The sequence below is a fragment of the Astatotilapia calliptera genome, chromosome 20 (assembly GCF_964374335.1).
Source record: "Astatotilapia calliptera chromosome 20, fAstCal68.1, whole genome shotgun sequence".
Lineage (NCBI taxonomy): Eukaryota > Metazoa > Chordata > Actinopteri > Cichliformes > Cichlidae > Astatotilapia > Astatotilapia calliptera.
The window spans coordinates 31,748,001-31,773,288 of NC_137441.1; the positions used below are offsets into that span (position 1 = coordinate 31,748,001).

Consider the following 25,288-nt stretch of genomic DNA (forward strand, 5'->3'; position numbering starts at 1 on the left):
ACTCTTTTTTCTGGTGCATTCTGTGGAGGTTTGATCCATTGGAAGAGAGATCTGACACCTTGGCTGGGATTAAACCAAGTCTAAAGTCAGGATTAAACAGTGCTGTTAAAACCTGACTTTAGGTGGGTGGTACGGATCAAAAGTAGTATCCACATGAATGCCAGGGCGCAGTGTTTCACAAGAAAAAAAATGTATTCACTTCATCTGTTGGTGGTTTTAATGTTGTGGCTGACAAGTGCATATATATATATATTTTTTTTTTTAAACACACAAAAAATGCAACATTAACAACAAAAACCCTGGTTTCAGGTAACCTGTCTGAAAAAGAAAACAAAAACCAAACCAGCAAAGAAAAAGTCAATTTCCTTCCCCTACAAGACGTCCAACCCATGCTAGCAGGGTTTTTCTGTTGTTTTTTTAACCACAAGTGAAAGGTGCAAAAACACCAAGCATATTTCAAGTAAGCTAAACTATTAACCTGTACTGGTAGTGTGCAAACTGCACACAGTCTGAAAATACTGTCTTCTGAAACCTTTACTGGCAAGAAGGTAGGCTTGCTGCTTACACTCCAACATGTACACCCTGACAGCCGGACTGCAAGCTTATCAATATTGAGATCACGGTTATTTGTTATTCACTGATTTCTACTGACAAAAGTGTTTTTATTGTGTCATGTAAACACTACGTTGCTTTTTAAATCCTTATGCAACAAAATCCGATGCATCTTGGAAGAAAAAAATTGCACCAAAACGTAACAAGAAATCAACAGGCAACCGCCTTCACCTTTACTTGTGCTAAATTAAGAAATAAATCTTTAAAGACAAATAAGGTGTTAGTCAGGCCTAAGTTAACCTGTTTATTCACCTTCATGTGTACCTGCATGATGGACGTGAGCAAAACTTCTAATAATAATAATAATGGATACTTTATTGATCCCCATGGGGAAATTACTTGTTTTTCTCTGCATTTGACCCATTCACTCAGTGAAGCAGTGGGCAGCCCACTAAGCAGGCGCCCGGGGAGCAGTGTGTAGGGACGGTACCTTGCTCAGGGGTACCTCAGGGTAGCCGTTAAGTGAATTCGAACCGCCGACCTTCCGATCATGGGGAGACCACTTTACCTACTGAGCTATCCCTAAAGCCACTTTAAGAAAATAACTGCATGAGTGGATAACATATCTTTCATCCATTCAGTTGACCATTTTCTCAAAGCCTTTGTTGCTCTCTGAGAATTTATTTCTGGCCACATGCGAATGGTTAGTGGTCATTTGGTATTTCTGAAATGGATCGATACCCTGACGTGCTGTACAGGCTTTTATGAACATCTCAGCTCACGTTTGATGATTCACCTTAGCAACCACCGCATTGTTTTTCTTGGCCTTGCACGCATTCATTATACAGTTTGTGGTGTAACTTCAGGTAGCTGAATGAGTTAGATGTGTTGCTTTGCAGTTCACACAAAGACCTATGGACTCTGCATGTCATTTGCTCTCGGTTGACATCACTTGCAACAAATCTAAAGTATTTCCAAACAGCAGCTGATGATTCACTTCAAGGGACAAGCTGTTGACCTTCTGCTGTGCCTAACGTTTGGATTTTGCTGTATAAATCAGTTTTTTTAATTAGTGTTACTCATCCAGACTAGTCAAGAAAACTTGCAGGGAAAGGTTATGATGCTCAGGCATCGATTTGCCTTTTCTTTGTGTTTTATTGTCAAATTTTCAATATTGCCCGATCATGTTCATTCAATTTTCTATCACACTCAAAATTGTACATGAGATAAACAATCTATTAATTTGAATAACTGCACAATCAACACATACCATATTACTGTACAGAAACAGAGGTGTTTATCCTAAGGTTTTGGGATAAATTAGTATGTTTCCTGTCTTTACATGTTATGTTACAAATAATTATTTGGGGGAAAACACCTTCCTGGAATCAAAACTTAAATGTCAAAGCATGCCACGTACATTAACAAGTCGCCACAGGCTGTACAGCATGTCATTGCACCTTTAGACTATTAAAATCTGTCTTTGAAGATCTCAGGTGGCTAATCTACACTGCTGTTTATTAAAAAAAAATAGCATCAGGAAACAAAAGAATGCGTGTCACTTCTTGGCTATAAATCATATAGTGGTCTTTTAAAATGATGCATTGTAGGAGGAAACACTTTAAATTTTTGAAGGTCTCTGCCCACACAACACAGTAGGTGCTTCTAAGACAAAGATAAAATGTTTTCGGTGATAACAATAAAGCAGCTTTTCTTGGTTCGATGAACCAAACCAGCAGTTTCTGAAAGGCAGAGATGGAGACAGAAACAGAGAAACAGAGAGCACTAATATCACTACCTTCTCTTCCTGGCATGAGAGAATATTCAACCAAAAAAAAAAGAAAAAGGAAAGAACAAAAATCAATCGCACATCCCACCATTTCATTTTCCATGTAATTAAATCATTTAAATGTTATAAACAACATGTAAACTCCATCAATGACTTTGAGCCATTTGCATTTTTAATCAGGCCAGATTAATTCTAATAAGCGTGCTGGGCTAAGGCGATGACAGAGCAGGCCTATTGTGTGTCTGTCACACTCATTTAATTCTGTCATTATGTCCCATATCCTATTATGATAATTGGCTTTTTATTCTCAATCAACAACCAGCCAAGGCTATTAAGCAATAATCTCTGACTAGACCACATTTAACCTTAACCATGTTAGAAGTTTGCTACCTTAAAAACACGCGGCTGATAAAAGCGAAACACAAAAACAGTGCAATGCCTTAGGTTATTCAACCCTTCTAGTTGCTGTAAATGAAAAATGACTGTCAAGAAGCTGGATGTTGACACTTGGCATATGGTGTAAAGCAAACACATTAGGCAGAGGAAATAGGTATCACCATCTTCCCCCTAGAAAGTAACTAAGCAGAGAAGACGAATGTGTCTGATGTGTTCAGCCATTTCCTTTGCTGTCTCTCTGGGGAGTCACTTGAAAACCAAATCTCTTAAAAAAAACCTGCAGTTTAATTGAACAACACCACTGCAAACAAACAGGGGGAGACTTTAGCCATGGAGAGAACCAGAACGCCAAATATCCCAGATCTAAACCCTGAAACGAGCTCCAGAAAAATAAGCAACGGCAAAATATATGTCTTAACGATTCACCGCAGACAGACTGATAGCAGCTGTAAGGCAGAGCAGTGGGATTTCTTTTACTCTTGAACTTCATTCATTATTCATTTAGTTCTGAGTGCTTCCTTAGTCCCCTTGAAAGGAGAACCAAATAAAAATTAAGTGTAATTTCTGGCACTTGTTGCTGGTAGAAGAAAAGCTCTCAAATTTTCTCAACTGTCTGTGAATTCATTTTGCCCTCATGACCAAATGCCGGATACGGTACTATAGCTGTTCTATAACATGTCTAGCACCACGGTCTCCTGAAACTACATGTTCTATACAATAGCATTGCCTTGCAGAGCAAAGAACACCAAAGGCCACAAATAATGTGGGGCATTCATGCAAATATGTAGGGCAGAAAGTGCCAGTCACTTATAGTTACTACTCAGGACTTGAAGCAACCCACTTGTGGTCAGGTACATTTTCAGCCTAGTCACAATACTTCCTTGGTTAAGTTATGCTGCATTTCTTTGAAACAGTCAAACAGGAAATGTGCTTTTCAGCTGTCATTGACAGTTATCTGGCGGCCACAATATAATTGTAGAGTAATTAACTGCAATCTACCATTCTGGGAAATGGCGAACATGTAAACCATGGATATGATTTCCAGTCATCAAGGTTAACTCTTGCTTAAGATGGAAATTCATCTAAACCTGCTTAAATGATGAAAGTCTATTCATAATGTTTTTTTAAAGCTTGAAATTTCGGAAAGACATATGCATTTGTCATATTTTAGAACTCAGGTGTAATATTGACACATACAGACATAAATATTAATGCTACAACATAATTTCTAATTATTTTTTATTATGTTATTACCCTTTTGCATGACTATTTTTAGGTATGCTACCTCTCAGTTATTTCCTGTGTTCTTGTAATGTTATGTGTACCTGAGGTTGACTAACAAGCTTGGCTGAGCTTTAAAAAAAAGTCAATTTATCATACTTACCCATATAGTATTGAACACTTTTATTTATCTATGATATTGTCATTGGTTTTGTCAGGGGGCCAGCGTAACAATGGAAAAAGCTGCCGTCCAATCAGCGACTAAAACATTCACAGCAAACAATGCCAGGAAAGTGGTGGTGGTGGGGGGCTGGAAGGGCTTTGGTTCAACAGAAGCTGTGATGCAATTGACGGTTGGAACTTTAATGTTCACAGTGGCTTCTCTTTTCTTAACAAAATGCTTGTGCAGTCATCTCACTCATGTTCTTAATTCTAAAATTAGCCCTGGAGTACAGCAAGCTGTCGGTGCTGATTTAGTTAGACAGGTACAGCGAGAATGTATTAATTTTTTTCACAGGGGAGAAAAGTGCTTTTTGAGGTTTCAGTATGCCCCACTTTGCCTATATCCCTGCATTAGCGTCTTTTTGAGAAGCCACTTGACACCAGAAGAGATTTTTGAGAGATTTTCTCTAGTCCTGAAAGACAGATGCAAAAAAAACTAAAAAAGCATGGCTCTTTTCAACAGTCCAATAACATGTGCTCTGCTTTATTAAACAATGAAAGTCACACTTTCCCAACTCTCACTCGTTACTACTGTGAGCTATAACGAGCCTAAACTCTCTGCACAGCCGTTTCACACTCCCACAAGCAAATTCGCTTTTACCGCCCTAATGACTTAATAGACCATTCCATTTCACAGCCAGACCTCATGAAAGTGCCGTATGGGCTCATCATTTACATTTTACTCACTATTTATCTGTAAAGAAGACTTCATAAGTTGACTTTTGAGTAAACATAAGGTGAGTGTTACTATGGGGACGCGGCGTGTTCCTCTGTGCTCCGTGGGACTGTGGTCTGTTCCATTGTGGCAAGAGACAACAGCTGTCTTTACCTTTGGCAGGCAAACAGACTCATTAAGGGCAGCCATGTTTGTTTTTGTGCCCGATACCTAGCCCTAAGCAAACACTGCCATATCTCCACTCCACAGCCCTTGCAGTCTCAACATTTCCTTCCCTATTGTGAAGGGAGGCCCTGGCATGTTGAGCTTGCTCTATGTTTTTCTTTTTTTTCTTTCCCCCCCCCCCTACAAGCTTTAGCCAAGCTGCCAATTGCTCTCAAAGAATGCATGCTTAATTGAGAAATTTAGTCGAGGTTCGAGATGATGAAATGCAGAAATGTAAGTAGTACACTGCAGAGATGCTATGAATGTTGTGTATGCGTTATATACATAATGTATGTCATTATACTGCCTGATATCATATCTTCTGGTATGTCACAAGAAAGCTTTCTTTGTTTGTTGTGCCGTAGACGTGATAAAGGCGTCATTATTTGGTCTGCTCACAGCTAACAGTAAAATCTGCAGTGAAAGGTTTCATTCGCATATTTTCTCCCCTCTCAGCAATGTCTGCGGCTTGAGTGACAAGGCAGGTTGAATTCATAACGCTTTGACAAAAATTCCATTTAAGAGGGAAAATGGCATTGAATGTCATTCCATTACTGCAGATGGCAAACATGGGAACACTTTAACCCAGAAGGCATTCACATTAACTTATACAAAACAGCAGAGAGACTCTTTTTTGGGGCGCTCTCTCCTAATATATGTACAGTACTGGCGTATTTCCAGCCAGAGCATTTCAAGAGTAGTCCTCCAAAATGTACTCACTTATTTGATTTCATCCCTTTTCACCATTTGTCAAAGCCCAAAGTCACAATGCATTGTGAAATGACTTCTTAATGTGGAGTAATGAGGCTGTCATGGCAAAGCAGTCTCTGCTTGTTTGAGTTTGACTCATGTCGTAGATTCAATTAAATCAGCTGAAGTCAAGCTGGCCCCAGGCCAGATCGGTAATGCTTGACCTCATTCAAACAATGCTCAGACATATTGAAACAATAAGAGGAAGGGCCTTGAGTCAGTTGCAAAAGCAAACCCCACTAAAAAGCGATAAGGTAGAAAAATTACTGTGAAGTCACCAAAGTGTTTGAAAATGAAATAATCATGTAGGCATGCATCCTCGGGCCAGATCTGATGTATATTTCTGGATGTTGTTGGTGACAGACTTTTCACTTGTGTAAAATCTGACAGGACATGACGGCTGTTTTTGTATTTGGAGGCATGTTCTGTCATCAGAATCATGGATATAATGGATAAACGTCCATATGAAACATATTTAAAATAGAACAAACATAGAATTGTGGTAAATGCAATCTTAAGTTGTAAATAAAAGATAGAATATCTTTATCACCAAGTGTTCTGGTACTTCCTCCACCTGTAACTGAAAAGAAGATCGCTTTAGAGATAAACCCACCTAACAGGTTTTAAACACAGCTGGCCCATTTCTTCTTTTGGAGGTTTACTCGTCCTCAGAAGGCTAAACTGATTTATTTGGATGTTGAAATGCCTGGAATCTAAATCATGACACAAACACTCCCAAGGCTATGTAAACAACCTTTCCAGTTCCAATGCACACCCATGCTTTCTGAGCAATAACTTGAATGCCAAGGCAAGAAAGCATTTCTCACTTTTAAAGGGGTCTCCACTGTTACAGCTACTAAGAAGGGCGCTCCTCAACTTGTGCGGCTATCTTAGCCTCTGCTGTGAAAGCACACTCAATAATGTCACATTTAGCATTCCTCACATGCAAACGTAAAAGCACAGAACTGACAGTGATATCCTGAGGGCTATGTAGAATAAACAACAAAATGAGACAACAAAATCAAAAGGAAACATCTTGCTTTTCTCACTCTTGTTCCTCTATTTACTAGAGCAATAGCAGTTACAGTAAACAGAGCGCACAGTCACACACACACACACGCGCGCGCACACATTAACTGCGTCTCGTTAAGCGTCATTCCCTCTGGCCTTTATTCCATTAGAAATTAAAACTCGGGACAATTAGTGGCAGATTGGTCTCAGCTCAGTACGCCATAGTCGCACTCTCAAGGCTTCAAGATGACTTAATTACCGGTGTGTCTGAAAACTGTGAGATGGCAACACACAGTGAATACCTGGAGCAACTGTCAGCCACAACAAGGTTGAATATGTGAAGAATGAACTTCTGCTATACACCTGAGAGAAAAAAGAAAGGACAATCATCCAGAGACAGAAGAGATGATTGTGAGCTTAACGGAATAAAGACACTTTTTTGTTTTGCTACAATTTGAGACTTACTTTAGTTTAGCATGATGTGAGTTAAGCACTGAAAAATTACAAACTACATAGAAAATGCACAACCCCGATAGTCTTTGATTATTTCTTGGGATGCCTCATAAGGGAGGGAAAAGGTCAAATGTCGGTGAGTTTATATTTCTCAAGGCACTCATTTCCTTATATAGGACATTTGGTATTTCACTCTTGAGTATTAGTTTGTCCTTTCCTCTGGATGGAAAGCTTTACTCACTGACGGGAATTACCATTTGTGCACATATTCCTTATACACTGAATATCAGCTGGTCACTCTTTAAGGTAGCAGTGCAGGTGTGTTTCCATGCAGACACTTCAGTAGTGCAGGCAAACCTAAATTAAATACGTGTGTGTCCATACTGTATGTTTCTGTGGATGTGAATATAGAAAGTGAGGTAATTTTTCCAAAGCCATGAAGGAACATCAACAATAAACTGGGATTTTTTTTTATGTGCTTCATCACTCTCCTTATGACAAGGACACAAAGCACATTTTTCTGTAATTGAACCAACCCTAGTTTATGTAACGACTGACCGTTCTGCCCTTCAAGCTATAGTGAGACTGAAAGAGCGATTTGATCGCTACATGTACTTGCTCTTGTCATGTGACACCATGTCCCATTATATTGTGATGTTGTCTCAGGAGGAGAGGAAATGAAATGCCTTGAAGCTATGTGGGAAACGTGCGTGTGTGTGTCCACGAGCATGCACATGGTGGGGCTTCAGAAGAAAAAGTGAGCAAGTACGAGTCTATCTGACCCCGTGCATGTATCTGCGTGTGGTCCTGGTATCAACTTGGCCTTACGTGTCTTAATTTTGGAACTTATCCATTCCTAATCATTGCCCATATTGGCAGTCTTTGTGAACAGTTTCATCCAAAATGTATCAAATGATTCTGTGAGACTGGCATCACGATCCCACACTTTAGGCATCAAACACCATGTTAGCCTTTAAATAAATAATACTGACAAACAGAAGAATAATCTGATGCTTTGAGGCTCGTGGGAGGATACTAAAAATATTAAAGAATTATCACTAGCACGGGGTATATTGACGTTAAAACTCCAGCAAGACTGAGAACCAATACAATCTCTAACTTCGCCCATAGCACAGGTTAGAAAATTACAACGATTTAAAATGGATGTTTGTATAGTCAGGGAATATCTAAATGATCTTGTAACTGAGTCTAAAGTCAAGGTCAAAGTTCTTTCAGACACAAACGTGCTTTGGTTTGACCCCTGGCTTCATAAGTCTAGATTCAATGTATCTCATGTTTACTTAATTTCACAGTTAAATAGCATTTCGTCTTCATTCACCTCTTTTCACTCACTTTGTGTTTATAAATCACTTTGCATTTAATCATTAGTTATCGTAAATCTCTTTCTCTCTTCCAGACTTTGTCTTTTGTCCCGTCTCCTTCCCCTCGAATGCCGGAGGTTTCTTCCTGTTAAAAGGGAGGTTTTCATTCCCAGTGTCACCAAATGCTTGCTCAAAGGGGGTCATCTAATTGGTACGGTTTTATCGTGCTTTGGCACAATATAAATTGAATTGAATAACGTGTCCTTTAACGTGTCTTGACACACTGGACTGCAGGGAGATTGCAGTCCTGTTGTAAAGTGTTGGTTTCTCAGTTTCTCCGATTTGCGTTTACGCGTTCTTTCGCTTTGTTTTCACTAGATTTTTTTTTTCTTTTGCTTTCACTCGCAGGTAGGGTTTAGGCATTAAAAGTACTTGTTTGGGCTTTGCAAAGAGACTGTGGTTTCAGTTAAAATATGCAACGTTAACCCTGGTGTTTGAAAATTTAAGCTTAAGCCTAAACAGTGTCTTGAATGTGATGCCAAGGGTCCTGAAAAGCTGGAAGTAACCCGGTGCATCAGAACACTAACACCTTGTGTATATCTGTGAGATGCAGAAAGCTGTGACAAAACAGCAGTATTTGACACCCCAGCGTCTGTGTGTGTGTGAATGGACTGGCCTGACCTGGATAAATGATTATTAGTGAGCCCTCCTATTGTGGCTGTGCATATTAATAACTCGAGTGCAACACATGTGGGTAACCACACATTACTAAAGTACTGTGACTTATTTGGGGGTGATTATACTGTCATTTCTACTCACAGCGAAAAGATTTGACGAGTTTTTAGCACACTTTCTTTAGTCACTCATTGAGCGCATACTGTAGGATGAGGTTTTGCGATGTATCTGAGATACAGAGGCGATAAATGCATTTAGTTTCTATACAGTGGGTTTTATTTTGTTACTTTCATGTATTCTTAAATGTAATGGGGATTTTGAGCTCAAACCACAAGGCGTGAAAAAAAAAATTGCAGGGGAAACACTGTATGAATTCATCTCAGAGTTTATAGTTTAAAGCTGCAGTTCTTCCTGTCTTTACCCCTGTACGGTTTCTTGAGTGTACGGTGGGGGCAGTAGATGCTTTTGATCTATACCAATAACAGAATCCGCGACTTTCTACCTGAAATATGTACAGCGTTTAATGACGGCTCTGTCAAGCTCTGTGTAAGACCAGCAATTATTTAACTGTGCGCATATCAAAACACTGTTTCAGTTCTACAAATGGCAATAGATCTAGATAGTGGGGGGAAAACACTTCTAAGTTTTTAACAATGAGAAAACTGGGGACAACACGTGAAAAGAAATTTGTGGGATTTTTTTCCAACAAGCCACCGTGTCCGTTGAGAATTTCCTTGGTGTGCGTCTCTGTGTTCAAGGGATGTTGCATGAATGAGCATTCTGCATTTAGGATTCAAAAGAAAACAGCAGCTCCTGTCTGCATGAAAACCAGGGCTACGGTGCTCTGTATCAAGTGCCATTGTTTTGGTAATAGTAAACCTGGGGCACTTGCCAGGAGGCATTAGTCATTCATCTAACAAGTTCCACAAAGCAAACCACAAAGTGCTCTACTGTTGACTTCCTCCTATTGAATTCTAAGCACATAAGCACATTTTCAAGTCTCTTACAGCAAGGTAACTTTCGGATGACTAGCTACCTGAAATATGGCTGCTATGTTTGCTTATTTGTGCATTTCCTTGACAAGACGGCAGCTCTTATGGAAGCATGTAGGATTTTAGGAGCGTGAGGGAGAGAATGAAGAGAGAGAAGCAGCGAGGTGCCGGGTGAAAGGCGGATAGGAGGGGATTAGGGCGGAGTGCAATTATTCAGCAGGCCAGGCATACGACATGATCTCTAATTACCCACAAAGCAATGTGTAACCCAAGCCACAGATTAGGCTGCATTATCAGGCTTAATAAAACATGACCATCTCTCAGTTTCACTTGCTTTTCCTGCCCCGCTGCCACAAACACTTGTTTCTCGTTGTGACACTCGCTTTGCAAAGTTCGTAACCACACTGCACTTGTTGCTTTTTAAGTGCAGCAACAAATATATTAAAGTGCAAAAGCCCAACCAAGGCACGTGATATCTCAGGGTTTAAAAAAAGAAATCAATTAGAGCTAAAAGGTCCTTGACCCAAAGAAAAACACTTATTTATTGTGTTAGATGCAAGACACTAAAATACAATACTCACAAAATTACAAAACAAAATAATGAGGAAAGGCATTTCATTAAGAAAAGCATAGGGCAAAGAGGTTTTTATTAACATTTAGGTTGACCCACAATTTAAATCATCAAATTCCCCATCATTAGTGTAAAACTATTACACCATCCCTTGTAGGCCTTTAAACTTGGTTTTCAATACGTGAACTGGCTTTTTCGTTTTAACTTTAAAGGAAGTAGCTTTATGAGTTAAAAAAAATTATATACTCTTAGGCATCAAACTACCCAAGAATATATAAAGTGGTTAAAATTAGCACACCCTCTGAGCCAACAACACTTAAATCCCTTTCCCAGCTGCCATAGACGGAGAGGCGGGGTTCACCCTGTATGGGTCACCAGTCTATCACACGGCTAGCACACTCACATTTACACCAGCATGCATGTCTCTGGACTGCGGGAGGAAGCCGAAACACCTGGAGAGAACTCGTGCACATACAGAGAGCATATGCAAACTTGAAACAGAAAGACCACAGCAGGACAGTGTATTTAAACCCAGCACCTTCATGCTGTGAGGCCACAGTGCTTACCACTGCACCACTGTGCTGACCCTGCTTGTATTTCACTAGTAATGATCTGATAATAAGATAAGATAACATTGACTGGCTAGCATTCAGTGCAAAATGAGCTTAAGTTTATGTAGTTTAAGTACAAGGTACACTACCCCTGCTACTTTTGGGCAAAATGTTGAATTCTTTACTTGCATGTGAAAAACCCTGACTACATGTTCCACCAGCAATGTACATAAAAGCATGCAGGCATATGCATACACATATTCTTGCTTGGTTCACGTGGGTTGTGCCAGTAAGTGCTGCTTTAGGCTATGGTTTTTCACTACTGTCTACTGTGTTATTAACAATTCTATAAAAAGATCCGCTCAAGTTTCCCTTTCCTGTGTGTTAACAAGTTTGCTGAGCTGCTATGAGGTTGCTGAAGCCTAGCGAACATGCAGACAGTCCCCAATAGCAGCAACACCACTGACCATATGTCATAATTTCCAAAATCCTACTTTTCTATCCTCTGTTTGTTTTTCTTAGCGACATCACTCATCAGCATGGCTCACGGCCAGCATGAGACTAAATAGGTCGACAACACAAAGACAGGGCCTCTTTCTTTAGCCTTCCCTCCCTTTTCACAATCCACAAGCTTCCTCTGATCTGCCTACCCTCTTATTTCTTAAACGTCTATCTCTAGCCATTTCTTTTTCCATCACTCTATAGAAACTTTTCCCTTTTTCTCCATTTTAGGAAAATCCCATCCCATTACCTAAACGAAAAGCGCTGAAAAAAAAAGCCACTAAAAAACTATTACCTCTGTACTTTCTGTTGTGCTTCGTTTTCTGTCCATTGTAAACGATCGTGGAGCTCATCATTAGCTCTTGAAGAGGAAGAATGAGCCACAGTTTGATTACCTCGGTGGCTCTATGGTCTGCTTACTGAATTGGACGCAGACGATTACAGCCTTGCACAGGCAATTATATCTGCCTGCTAAATATGTCACACATAATAAACACATGCTTCTGACAGACAAGGGACAAGAAGAAGTAGTCACAATCGGGGGAAAAGAGGAAAGAAAGTAAAGACATGATCACATGGGTGTATCAACCCGGTCTTCCTCAAGTGGAAACCTTTAACAGTCCAAATGACTGCATGCCAGTGAATTCGTGAAAGACAACAGTCGCTCAAATTATGCAAGCCAAAGATCTGCTAGTGAATGGCAACCTTGGAAGAACAAACATTCTTACAGATTATTTTTGCTCCCATGAGTGAGATAAATCCACGCAGATGAGCCCCGCATTGAGGTCGAAATATCTCAAAATTCAAGCTTTACTTTAGAGACTTTCTGATCATTTCAGTCTGCATGTACAATAATCTGAGGTAATCTGAGTTTGGACACTCTCCCTTCAGACCACAATAAGATCATGGTACTGACGCCAGGCTGGTAATATTTGTAAAGAATACTGAGTCAAAACAAGGGAGGGAAAGAGCCTTAAACCCCTGGCAAGGCACTTATATCATGGCCTATGGTGTTTGCACAGGACATACCTCAGGAAGCTGAGACAACTGAGAGTGTTTGTCCAGCTTTCAGCCTCCTCCATGCATACATAGGCAGAGCACATACATGCAGCACATACAGCACAGTACATACATAAATCACATAATGGACATTTTGTTTATATGACCGTACATATTAACAGTAAATGTATCCAAGACTGTAGATCTGTACATTAGATACACACAGTAAATATGTAGAGTATTTACATATGCACTTACATGCAATGATTAAGTAAATACACACGCGCTTTAAATTGTGGTTAATCAAGCTATTAATTCATTATTTCAGCCAATTACGTCTTGGCGAGAACACGGGGAACAACAAAGATTTAACTGTCTTGCCCCAAAACACAAAGATATAAAGACAGGAGGAGCGGGAAATTGAACTGCCAACCCTGTGATTAGTGAGAGACCCACGCCACAGTCAGCCAAAGTCAAAAAGCAACATTTACACAACGTCACATTTACAGTGATGTAAAAGAAGGAAGACAAGTCCTTTTTCACACAACCAGAGAACAGAGGGATTGTTTTCTGGATGCATGACTTAACTGATTAAATACGTAAGTCTTTAATCATTTCAAGGCACATTTTTGCACTCCTTTACATTTTTTTCAGTGTAGCTTTTCCAGCTGAAACAGCTGCAAGTTTATTAAATATAAACCCACAATGAACTCTGTCACCAATACAGATAGACAAATAGAGCACTCCCCCACCCTACGCATCTTCTAAATGTGTTTTCAGCCATTAACAAACATAATCAACATTTAACTAAACACCCAGGGGCCTACTCTGCAGCAGGTGCTGGCTCTGTTTCTTTTTCTTTCTCCTTCTTCTGCCATAAGAATAAGAATGCCATCGCATTGCCCCATGGGAAGGCCCGGGCAGACAAATGTAAGCACACTGCAGCGGGGCGGCTGGTCTTAATTATTGTAACAGACGCTGAGGGGGATGCACTGGTGCCCACCAACGAGAAAGTAGCTTAGTGCTGCCATTGCCAATAATTAGCACAGGGAACCCCCACACCCCCACCCTCACCACTCACACAATCATACTGTGACACTCATAACCTAGATCAAACACAACGACTACATTTTAAGGGCCAAACCAAGAAACATGCGGCATTTTAAAGCCGTGTATCATCGTGTGTCTCATTTCCTTAATCTGTCAAAATCCATCCAAAACACAGCTGGCAAAAAAAGCAGAAAACAACCAATGCAGGCATCTTGCGTTTATTTGGGAAGAAGACTTGTCCAGCAAAGTCGCTTATGAAACAAAAAGATCATATGGCAAGAAATATCTGTGCCATACTCTGGGTCCTGTGACTCAGCCACTGTCAGAGCCAATTCCAGTTTTATTGAAATGATTTCAGATGGTTGGAATCCCTATTAAAACCTCCTCTGTGTGTCGGGGCAGGGAGAATATGATTTAGTAGCTGTTTTTGCTCTGCCCCTGTTCGCTGTGTGTCACCGGCCCTTACTGTGGTATGCATGGCCTTCCTCTGCACAGGGCTATGAAAGCAATTGTGATTGTGATTCTGTAGTCAGCAAAACGCTTGAATGGCCCCGAGTTAGCATGCACGGGCACACACACACACACACTCACAGTGTCCCCACACTGGGCCACTGATTACTTCAACCCATTTGACTCACGCTCATCCTTTGATTCTCCCTTTCTGCCTCTCTGTCACATACCACAGAGTTTATTACAACAGTGAAAACACTGCTCAACATGAGCAGGCACTACAGCCAGCATTACAGGCACTGGCTAATTTGTCAGCCATCTTTAAGTACTTAAGTTATTAAAAATAGCCCCTAGTAGATTGAGGCAAAATGAACCGTAAATTCATGAACAGTGTTTATTCAAGAGCTTGTTTCAGTTGAGAATGATCAGTTGATGGAAGCTCGCTGACTATGTTAATGCAAAGTAATCAAACCTTTGCACAGCACAGACAAGGTAGTCCTATAATAAAAAATAAAACTGAGATAAGGCATTCAAATGGAGCGCATCATTCCCCAGCTTATCTGAGGCAGGGGAGACCACCAACTAACAAAGCCTGCTCTTCAGTTCTGCTCTATCTAACCAGATATCAGTTGTTGGGAGGATATATGAGCTGGGTGGGGCCTGAGTGTATAAACACAGGCCTTACTATCTCTGCACTCTATTGCTATATTGTAGGCAGCACCTCACTCCAGCTACAGCAGCAGCAGCGGCAGCAGAAGCAGCAGCAGTCAGCAATGTTTGATTAAGGTATTCAAATAAAGGAGCAGACACTGTGTTCCCATTTCACAGAGCAAACCAAAAGTGCTGGACAAACGAATAGCCGCAGTACAATTACAGTTGGACATGTTGTATACGACAAGATGTATCTGTTTACTTTCGGTGCTTACTACACTGCAAATTTGTGCACAGCATATATGAGTAATGTCTGTGCCTTGCAGTCTGTCAGGAAGCTGACAGCATTAAAAACACGGTACAGTTTCATATCACCATCAGAGCACAAAGCTTTTGTAATGGTATTATTTTGTGTGATTTCTCCCTGGCTGTGGGAGTTCACCCCAGTAATAACACAGACTCTCACAGTGAAATAAAGGGAGTATTGAAAGTACTGAGCTAGATATCTTCAAGGTTATTTATAGACCTTTGTGAATCACCTCAATCTGCACTTAAAGTACCTTCTCGGTGCATTTTTTTTTGCTTTTATACCCTCTGTTTTTTTCCACTGAACAATGGATCAGTAAACACAGCCTTACCACAAACTGATTTGGTTAGCAGATGATTCATGTTTTTTAATGGATAACTAAAGATAACTGCTCCAAAACCTTGGAAAACTTTTCCTACCTGCAAAATGCGGACAACACTGCCAATTTAACAGAAGTGATTTATGCACTGTCATATTGGAAGATGTTACAGAAAGACTAAGAAACACCTGACCTAGAACATGCACTGAAACATGAATGAAACCAACGACGGCTCCAAATGAGCAACATCACAAAGGTCGAAAGCATGACAGGAGCACGTGTGCCCTGGAAGTCACAGAAAGTTGCTAATTACTCAAACTCAGCTCGTGTCCGCACACAGTATCCAAATTGAGTCAGCAGCAACAGCAGCACACAAAAAAAGAGGTTTGCAAATAAACAGCTAAAATACAAACACATGCTCATTTTATCCAATTAAACTCGTGCGTGACTCAGATTAACACCATTAATTTCACAGCGATAAAAGGAGAAATGTTTTCTCAGACTGTAAATTGCTTTAAAAAAAAAAAAGGGAAAAAAAGCAGCCATAGAAAAATAATGCTAAATCGCATCTGGTGTTTCTTTTTATTCAAATTATTTTGAATCTTTTCCAATAATAATAATCCCAACTGAATATATTTGAGCTAAACTGAAAGCCAACAAATCCACCAACAAATTCAACTACAAACCAAAATACCCGCATGAATATGCAAAGTAAGCCCTTCAAAACAATTGACCTCAATGCTATGATTAGCCTTTTTTTTGGCTCTGTGCGTAGCTTAAGAAAGAGACACGGGATGGGATTTGAAACTGGCCAACCAATTTTGTCAGAGATGGTTAGCAGCAGGCGATGTGATCTGTAGATAAAGTACCTACACAACAAATCTGATGTCTGTTTTATGCCGCAGTCGCTTTGACAAGTGCTTGAGGAAAGGAACTTGACCTTGTGCACTGTGTCAACAGGACACCAAATGATCCCTGCTGGGGCCTGCCTCATTTGCATTGCTAGTGAAGGTAGTTAGTGTTACACATGTGATGATAACAAATTATTCCTCCCCTGGTGGAAAGAAACCCAAGTAAAGGCAGTGAGGGGGATTTCAATAATTCAAATGAACACTTGTATTTTCGAGGGCCACCACACTTTATGTCTAAGTGACAATAGTTGGTTTCTCCTCTGCGAAAGCTCTTTATATCGTTTAATATCAACTGGCTTTGTTTCCGAGATTCATGCAGTGCCTGGATATCAGCATATTCTTAGGATTATCCGCATGGTGGATGATCTCAATTCATTTGACCTACAAAAAAAGATAGCCTGTGCAGAGGAGACAGTTATATGGGCCCATTTTTGTGTCACAGGTGTATCGATAAAAGCTTTATATGGACCTTATTTGTGATCAAATGGGAGGCGCTTATAAAAACCAAGTCCAGTTCGCTTTATCTGTCTTTGACACTTGGGCGTTGTGTGATCAAACCTTAACAAAGATTACTGTTGTGCTGTTTTTTGTTTATTTTTTGTATCTATGTATCTACACTTGATTACTGGAATGTCCCTGTCAGTTACAAAGATTTTCCATTGCCCACACAGTGAAAGTAAAACATCCCCAACTGTCTTTTGCATGATTTCCCTCATTGTCATACCTGAAAGCCGTGTTTTATTTGAGAAAGCCAAAGAGCTCCAAAGCACCGTTGCCTTATAAGAAGTATACAGCAGCAGGTCAGCATCCTGAGCCTGGTGATTTGTAATATTCCAAGCACGGTGAGTGAAAACAACAAACTCTTATTCAGTGATTGCAGATGGCTGAGATGCTGTTAACACTAGCGGAAGCTGTAAATTAGGCAGTTTAAAAATTGTTTTGCTAGTACTTCCACGGGCCATACGTTCACTTTGCGGTACTTATTAGTACGTCACCTGTAATCTCTTCTTCCTTTGTGGTGTTTTTATCTCTCATGGCAGCTTTTCAGTTGAATACATTTGGAGTTCTAGTGTTTTTCCAGCTTCTGGATTTGTTTGTTTTTTTGTTTAGTCTTTTTTTGTTGTTGTTTTTACACTGCTAAGTCTTTCTTTCATGGGCTGATTTATTTCTCTGCTTCGTAGTTTTGGAAAATGTCAAACAGCAAAATATTCATAATGTTGTTTTAAATGCCACCTGCTCCCTCACTCGGGTCAGTGCAGTTCACAAGGCTAAAGGCGCGGGTGTCAAAACTGAAGGAGAGAAGAGGGATACTTGTACAAGCCAGACTGTGGTTTCTCGTTGCAAAGTAATTAACGGTACATTACTGGCACGGATCCATTTAATCGCTGAACTCCCAGCGGAAAAACCATGTAAGCCATAAGAAATCATTGAGAGGGAAGATAATGTTGGATTCAGAGAGCAGAGCGGGGCAGTATGGATTCTATACAGTCCCTGGTATTCCACATCGGGTGGGACACTTAATGTTAGCTTTGCGCAAAATTCAACTGCAGTTTCACCGAGAAAACAACACAATAAACATGCTTGCAAAAGAAAAAAGAAAAGTTGTGCCGCACATTAAAAAAAAACACGAAAACAGAAAAGATTACAAGTTTAACTCTAAAGTAAGTAATATAAATTGTGACAGTCTTGCTCCGCACTAGATTAAAACCAGTGCACCCTGACCCAGGTGCGTTCGGAGCAAGTGGGCGCCTCTGTATAAAACGCCTCCAAAACACGCATTTTTATTGCGTGAACGTGCAGACAGACAGGTGAGACATCGTTTCAGTGCACGAGACTACACAAATAGTTATTTACCTTGTTCGTGTGATAATAGTCCAACGAGCTCAGGCAACTTGGATCAGTCGGTAGGGAGCATGAACCCACATTTGCCGGGGGCGCAGGATAAAATCTCACGTCCATCTCAGACTGTGCGAGACTGAAGGCATGAAATCACTTTCAGCGTCTTTGACGTACTATTGTCCTGGCAAACACAGCGCCAAAGCGGGAGAGACGAAAAGAAGTGAGGGAGTTTTACTCGGCGCACTCTTCCCTCCTATCCGTTCGCGGCCGAACTTCGGCACCAACTCTAAGTGATGCGCAGTCCTCCTCAGAGCCCCGCACCGGGATGCGAAACACTCACTCACTCACTCAGTCAGTCACTCACTCAAAAGCGAGAGTACAAATTCACAGATAACACACGTGCTGGCAAAACAATGCAAACATCCAACTTAGATCCTGTCTTACTGGGTATTTCTAAAAGCTGAACAGCAGCCCGCAAACCTGCAGCCTGTCCTGTCCCGCCGCTCTCAGGACTCCATACAGGCTTTGTTATGGAGGTGCATATTCTTGCATTGGTTCCAGTACAGAAGTGGTTGGACTTCCCTCTGCCATGCGACCTCTGCCGATAATAAACGGGAAAGAGGAACGGAGGGAGAAGGGGGAGGGGAGATTGGTGGCTGCCTTGGCAACCGCTCTCCTTTCTGCAACTGCGCGCTTCTGATTAGCTGGAAATGTAGTAGTGTGCACGAACGTGCATTATAAAGCGCACTCTGCTTCCATCAGAGCTTCATAAAGGCTTCCATTTGGGTTATTGTGCCAAGGCGGAAGGGAGGAGATTGCACAGTCTTTCTGTAGTTCGATCATGTTTTTTGTGTATTTTCATTTTTCATCTGCTTTAGACATTGTAAAGCTCCTTGAGCAACTTATATATATATATATATATATATATATATATATATATATCACTCCATTATAGCCTCCATTATAGCCTATATAAAGACCCATCACCCTCCAAAGCAGTACGAATGTACATGTATGCCCATCTTCTGATTTACTGTATTCGTTTTTTATTAAAGTTTTATACAGTTTTCGGTGTTGAAACAGGGATTAAAATGTTTATCTATGTAGGGTCTATATAGTGTTTTGCAAAAATATACCCAGAAACATTAAAAAGTAGACAACAATGCAATACAAAGATGCTGCCTTGTAGGTGTATAAGATATGGAGTGCTGAGAGTGGAATAAGTACAAGGAGGTTTAATCTTGTATTGCCACACAGTTGCAAATGTGTATGGAGACTAGCTAGGCTTGTGAGAGCTGTATCTGACAGCTCACTGAATGTGATGGATAGCACACCCTTGCCCTGTGATGTGCATGCACATTTGATGTTGAAATGGCCTATCCATGGGACCATTGTCTTTCAATCATGTCAAGGCAAAGTACAGAACAGAGCACATTTTCTGCTGCCTGGCGTTATTACTATGCCACAGTTTACAGCACAATCCATACACCGTGCCTGCACAGAAATGTTCTTCAGTCCTCTTGTTTTGCTGTTCACTTTAAAGATACCTAATTTGATCCTTTTTGGGATGCATCTGCATTAAAACAGTGATAATCTGTACTCTTTATCAGTCTTTATAGTGCTGCAGACAGGCTTTCATTAGGTGAACCTGCATGTGAATAAGGGCGCATGTAACACAGAGGAAGGGTGTAATTGTTTTCACACAAACCGTGACAGCAGCATCTGCCCACTGCTGCAGTTCTTATGTTCCCAACCTTCTGAAATTCAAAAAGCCGGTCATTATTCCAGCAGGTCTATTATGCTGCAGTGCAACCTCTTTATTTAACAGTGAGGGCCCTACACTGGTAGGCACGTCCTGCCACGGCCCAGCACACAAAGGGTTAACCACATGGCTCTGTGCCATGGCTTCATGGGAATGGAATGTGGAGTACTGTGTGTGCAGGGCTCCTTTCCCAGCATCCCTCACTGCCCAGGCGCATGCTAATGATCAGCATTATTGAAGCACAATTGATGGGCTAGCAACCAAACAAGAGAAACTAATTACTACTAAGGCTTTATTGTCCTTTAATTACCGAAGCTCTATGGCAATTAGTGCTGCACAAAGACACAGCCCTACTTTAATCTCAAATAAAATGTGATGCAGATGAAAAAATTTGGAAGATGAAAGGTAGATAAGATAATTTGGCTTTCGGTTCATTCTGCAGAAATGATGCCTGATTTGGGTAAAGCGTGGAACAACAAAAGAACTGCTGAGGACCGTGCTAATTTAAACTGAAAATCATCTCAAAACAGATTCAGCGTGTGATATTTCAGTGACCTTGGACAGCTAAATAGCCAAAAAATGTGGATGCTGAAAACCTGTTTCCAAGTTACTGTAGAAAATATTCAGGCAAGCCTCCAACACTTGAAGTCATTAAAATATGACTTACAAAGTTGCCGTTATGAAAAAGAACAGTGTCTTTGCAAAGTCACTCTTTAGCTGTGTTACACCTTTCTGAGCTACTTCTTTACTGAAAGAACTGTTCAGACCCAGCTTGGGCAGGGGAAAGTGAACCTGTGTAATATTTATAGTGGCTAGGACTCAATATGTAGCTATGCTCAATATCAGTTTATTCTCAAGGAGACTGTGACAAGATTTCAACTTGGGACAAGATAACTTCAAATTTGAAATTGTTCTCTTTGTTCTCACTTTGAGCAGTTGCTGAATACCCTCCCTCCCCCCTTCTGCATCAGACTTTTCACAGTTTCGAAAGTATCATATCCATTTTAAACATCTAAGCGGGTTCATGCATTGTTAAAGGAGTTTCAAAATTAGTGTAAAACATACAGTAAAGTGAAGCTACACGTGTCAGTGATAGCCTCTACTAATTAAAACTAGAATTCATAAACAAAGTCACAGAGTCGAACAATATGCAATTTATCTGGAATTTGGCAATCTAGCTTCTCTGTCAACAATCATGCATACACAGCTGCTGATGAATTTCAGTTACAAAACTCTTAGCACACTGCAGAGTGCAACAAAACGTGGCAAAGAGGACAATAGTTGCGATATGCACTAACAAGAAAATAATATATAAAGGAGCAGGCAGTATAGTAGTTAGGTAGTAAGTCAGAGGTAAAGCTGGAATAAAAGGCACAAAAAGTTATGGTAATGGTTATACAGTGTGTGTTTTTTCACCTCTTCAGCCTCATTGTGTTAGCAAACCAAGTAATCTATCTGTTGTTACTTATTACATTCTGATTCTTAACCAGCTTTTTAGTATTATTGAATTATCTCATTTTTTATCCTTATTAGTTTATTTTTTACATTGACTTGCTTATAACTGCTACATAAAGCGACACACAAAAGAAGGAAATTGCACAATGTTTTTGTCACACAGAAAGCCGTGTGGGGGTAAATGTAGGTGATCTAAAAGAAGTGTGTTTAAAAATTTTTTTCCAGTGATTATTTTGCATTGAATCTAAAACAAATTTACATGATATAAACTCACACGTTTCTTAGCAGGTAGCCCCTCACCTTATTTTAAATAAAGCAGCACATTAGCACTTTGCCCGTGTGACTACATGTATTTTTCAGGGGAATTTAAATTATTATAATTCTTTTATGTAATAAGATTAGAAATAAACATTCATTTGCATGCAGCTGAATGAATTATACCACATGAGAGCATGACTTCTAATTTCTTATTTTTTTTCTTTTTCTTTTAAAAAAGTTAATTTGAGGTTGTTGGATTTTTTTTTTTAAATCATTTAGATATAAGGAAACTGAAATAACAAGGAATGACCTACATGCCATTTTGTGTAGGAAAGATTGTTCTGGTTTTGGTTTCATATGAACTTGTGTATATATGACAAACCCAGAGTAGTGCATGCTTTACTTGTACTAGTTAGTTCTGTTCATGAAAACTACGTACCTAATGGTAGATTTGTTAAGATATGTATCCATGTTATTGACACAAACAATATTAAAAAAAAACTTCCCCTACATTAACCAGGAAGGATTATTCTGTCATTTATGAGCATTAAATAAACCTTACAGTATATACAGCTTCTTCCAAAGAACACATTACCTACTCCCATACCTGCCTTGCCATCACTCCATAATAAATAACAGCAAATTCATGAATGCCTTCAGGGCACGTCCAGTTAAATTCATCTCAGGGCTAAGGGATACATTCAAAAGGTTGTTAGTTTACTGAGAATCATTTCATAAATTGTTAATGGACCCGTGTCATTACTCTTCTTTTAAAAGAAAGGAGTAGGAATATAAACAATTACTTTCCCTGGTGCCGTGAGTTTAACTATTATTTGTAACTCTGTCACCTGAGGAAAACCTAAGGGGAAACAGTTTGTCCAGGAGTGCTGACCTTTGACCCCTTTTGTCAGGTTGCACCAACCTGGATTATTATAGTAGGGCATGGGAACCAGCAGTGTGTCAACAACCTGATCTAAGTTTACAAACATTAGATAAAGTAAGATGTTAATAATTCATTTACAAAAGAATGATGGGTAATTTTCCATCTGTCGCGAATATAACTTTAACCATGCATTATGAAACAGAAGAGATTAGAGGTGGTGGTATATTGTCCACAGTGCAGCTCTGCAGACAAGGAGGTCATGACCTAGTTTCCCCAGAGGTCAGCTCCCACAGTCTGTTGCTGGACTTTAAGCCTTTAAAATCTGAACCACTAAAAGATTAAGTCCATGTGTGGTTTTTCCTGACTTACTTCATACAAGGAAAATGCTCACTCAATAACAGACACAGTGCCTGTAAATCTGAACTAGCAGCGAGGAAAATGCTGAGATATTACTTGACTGACATCATGTCCTCATTGTGTCATCCACCTTGCAAATCAGCCTGAAGCATAATTAAGGAAAATCACCACAGGGCTTACATGCATTGACTCTTGATTTGGTAAAAGAGACATGTATACCTTTTCCCCCTCTGCATGAATGGCTGCAGGAAGACAGAGAAGCTCAGTGAGAAAGAGAGCAGACTTGTCAGTCTGACCACGTTTCATTTAGCACTTAATTTCAAGGAAATTTAAGAGTCTTTTAATTGCCTATAGCATTTCAGCTCTCATTCTGGGTAAGAACATACTGTAAGTCTGCAGGAGCTTACGTCACTGTTCTTTCACATCATTAAAAAGGGCCAACAATGTCTGAATAAAAACAAAGAGTGCGTTATTTTGATTGCCTGTGTTTAGTATGCGCGATCACAGCAAGTCGGCGACATTCGATCAAGATTTTTATTTTTATGGACATATCTTATCTGATACATATGAGCGAGTGCATGTTTTGTGCACACGCAGGGAAACAGGACCTATTCTTACTCCTAATCAACGTGGCACACGGCATCATTTGACATCGAAAATTGTTTGTCGTTCAGGCGGAGATATTATGAGTCATTTCTATATAAAGAAATTCAAGCATCCAATCATGGTCCCTTTCAGATGAGCAATTAGGACTCTTTTTGAGTGCTCAAATTACATATGTTTTTATCAAGTGGGAGAAAAAAAAAGAAAGAAAAAAATAGGCTAATTTGGATTCATGCATCTTTTCATGCAGAAATAATAACTGATAAACACATTTTATTTTTCAGTCAGTGCATTTTTTTTTAATTTACACAGAGTGTGCTAACATGTTATATTTGTATCATTTCATTTCATATAACAGATACTGGTATCCCTAATTTATTTAGATCTGTATATGTATAATATGGAACGACCATAAATTTCTATAGAAGTAAGTAAGTAAGTAAAACAATAAATAACTAAATTTTTAATGCAGATTCTAGGTAATCTCTATCATGCACGGTAGTGAAGGAGTTCTTTTGTTTCCATGTTCCAGCCACTGATTAAATGAAGCATACTTGATCTTTATCTGGGTTGAAGTATGATGCTTGCACTGGCCTTATCCAGGTCCTGTAAGCTCTGAAATAAGAAAAACATCACAAATTTAAAGGACACGTCGAAATAGTTTCAGATTTTTATATTGTTTCGTGTATTTATTTATTTATTTATTTTTTATGTATAAAACATTTTACAAACTAAAGCGCTTTTTAATAAAAACAGTGGTAGAAGTGACAATTTCAATTAGAATATATTGGTTTGTTTACTGGATGATCAGGAAATATTACAAATAATCAAAAAGAGATCCTGTTATTCACTGGATAATTGGAAAGTATTTCACTTATTTAGCCTACATTATACAAGCTCTTCTTCTATGTTTTAGCTTTTAAATTGGGAAAAACTAGTACACCCAGTATGTCTTTGTAACTTTGCAGACTTAAAACACTAGAGTGGGAGGACTGCTTTAGCGTCAAGCAGGATATGTTTTTGTTAGCAGGAGTTAAAATGTTCCTAGTGATTAAAACGATCATACAAGTGTCCATAAATTTAACTACAAAGCTATTTGTACTATAGCAGTTTATAGCAATCCTGTATTTTGTAGGTAACATATTTCTTCCCTATGAAACACTGACTACTCTAAATTGGCCTTGTTTGTTTTTATAGACAAAACATTTTGTCCAAAGGAACATTTTAAATCCACAGCTAAATTTTGACAGGAATTTGAATGAAAGAAGCTTAAATTATTATTCTACCCAGCACACAAAACAGTTAGTCAGTTTAGCTCACAGTTCAAGGCTATGTTCCCAAAGCCTTCTCGCGTCAGCCTTTTTAAAGGGACAAAAATATTTTACTCCTACTCTGCAAGAAGATTCACGTAGAGAGAAATGACTGTAATTACAAAATATGCAGAAAAAAATGGTAAAATGGTTAAATTCCTGAAAAGGTTACTGCTCATTCTGATGCCTCATTGCAATTATGCGTCACTGTACAATGCTTTAAGTCAAACCAAGGTTTTATTGCAGTG

The 25,288-nt window shown here is 39.6% G+C and overlaps 1 protein-coding gene across 6 annotated transcripts in view; it reads right to left on the bottom strand.

The window, feature by feature from the left end:
* Positions 1 to 19,156, bottom strand: part of LOC113012854 (TOX high mobility group box family member 2-like) — an 82,291-nt gene extending 63,135 nt beyond the window's left edge. For 2 of the 6 annotated variants that reach the window (XM_080294838.1, XM_026153246.2), the window contains exon 1: positions 18,428 to 19,156. In XM_080294838.1, coding sequence (XP_080150964.1) covers positions 18,428 to 18,532 — 105 coding nt within the window. In that variant the 5' untranslated portion in view covers positions 18,533 to 19,156. The remainder of the gene's footprint in view (positions 1 to 18,427) is intronic. The other 4 variants (XM_026153245.2, XM_026153244.2, XM_026153248.2 and 1 more) reach the window with 2 other exon arrangements.
* Positions 19,157 to 25,288: the final 6,132 nt, after the last annotated feature.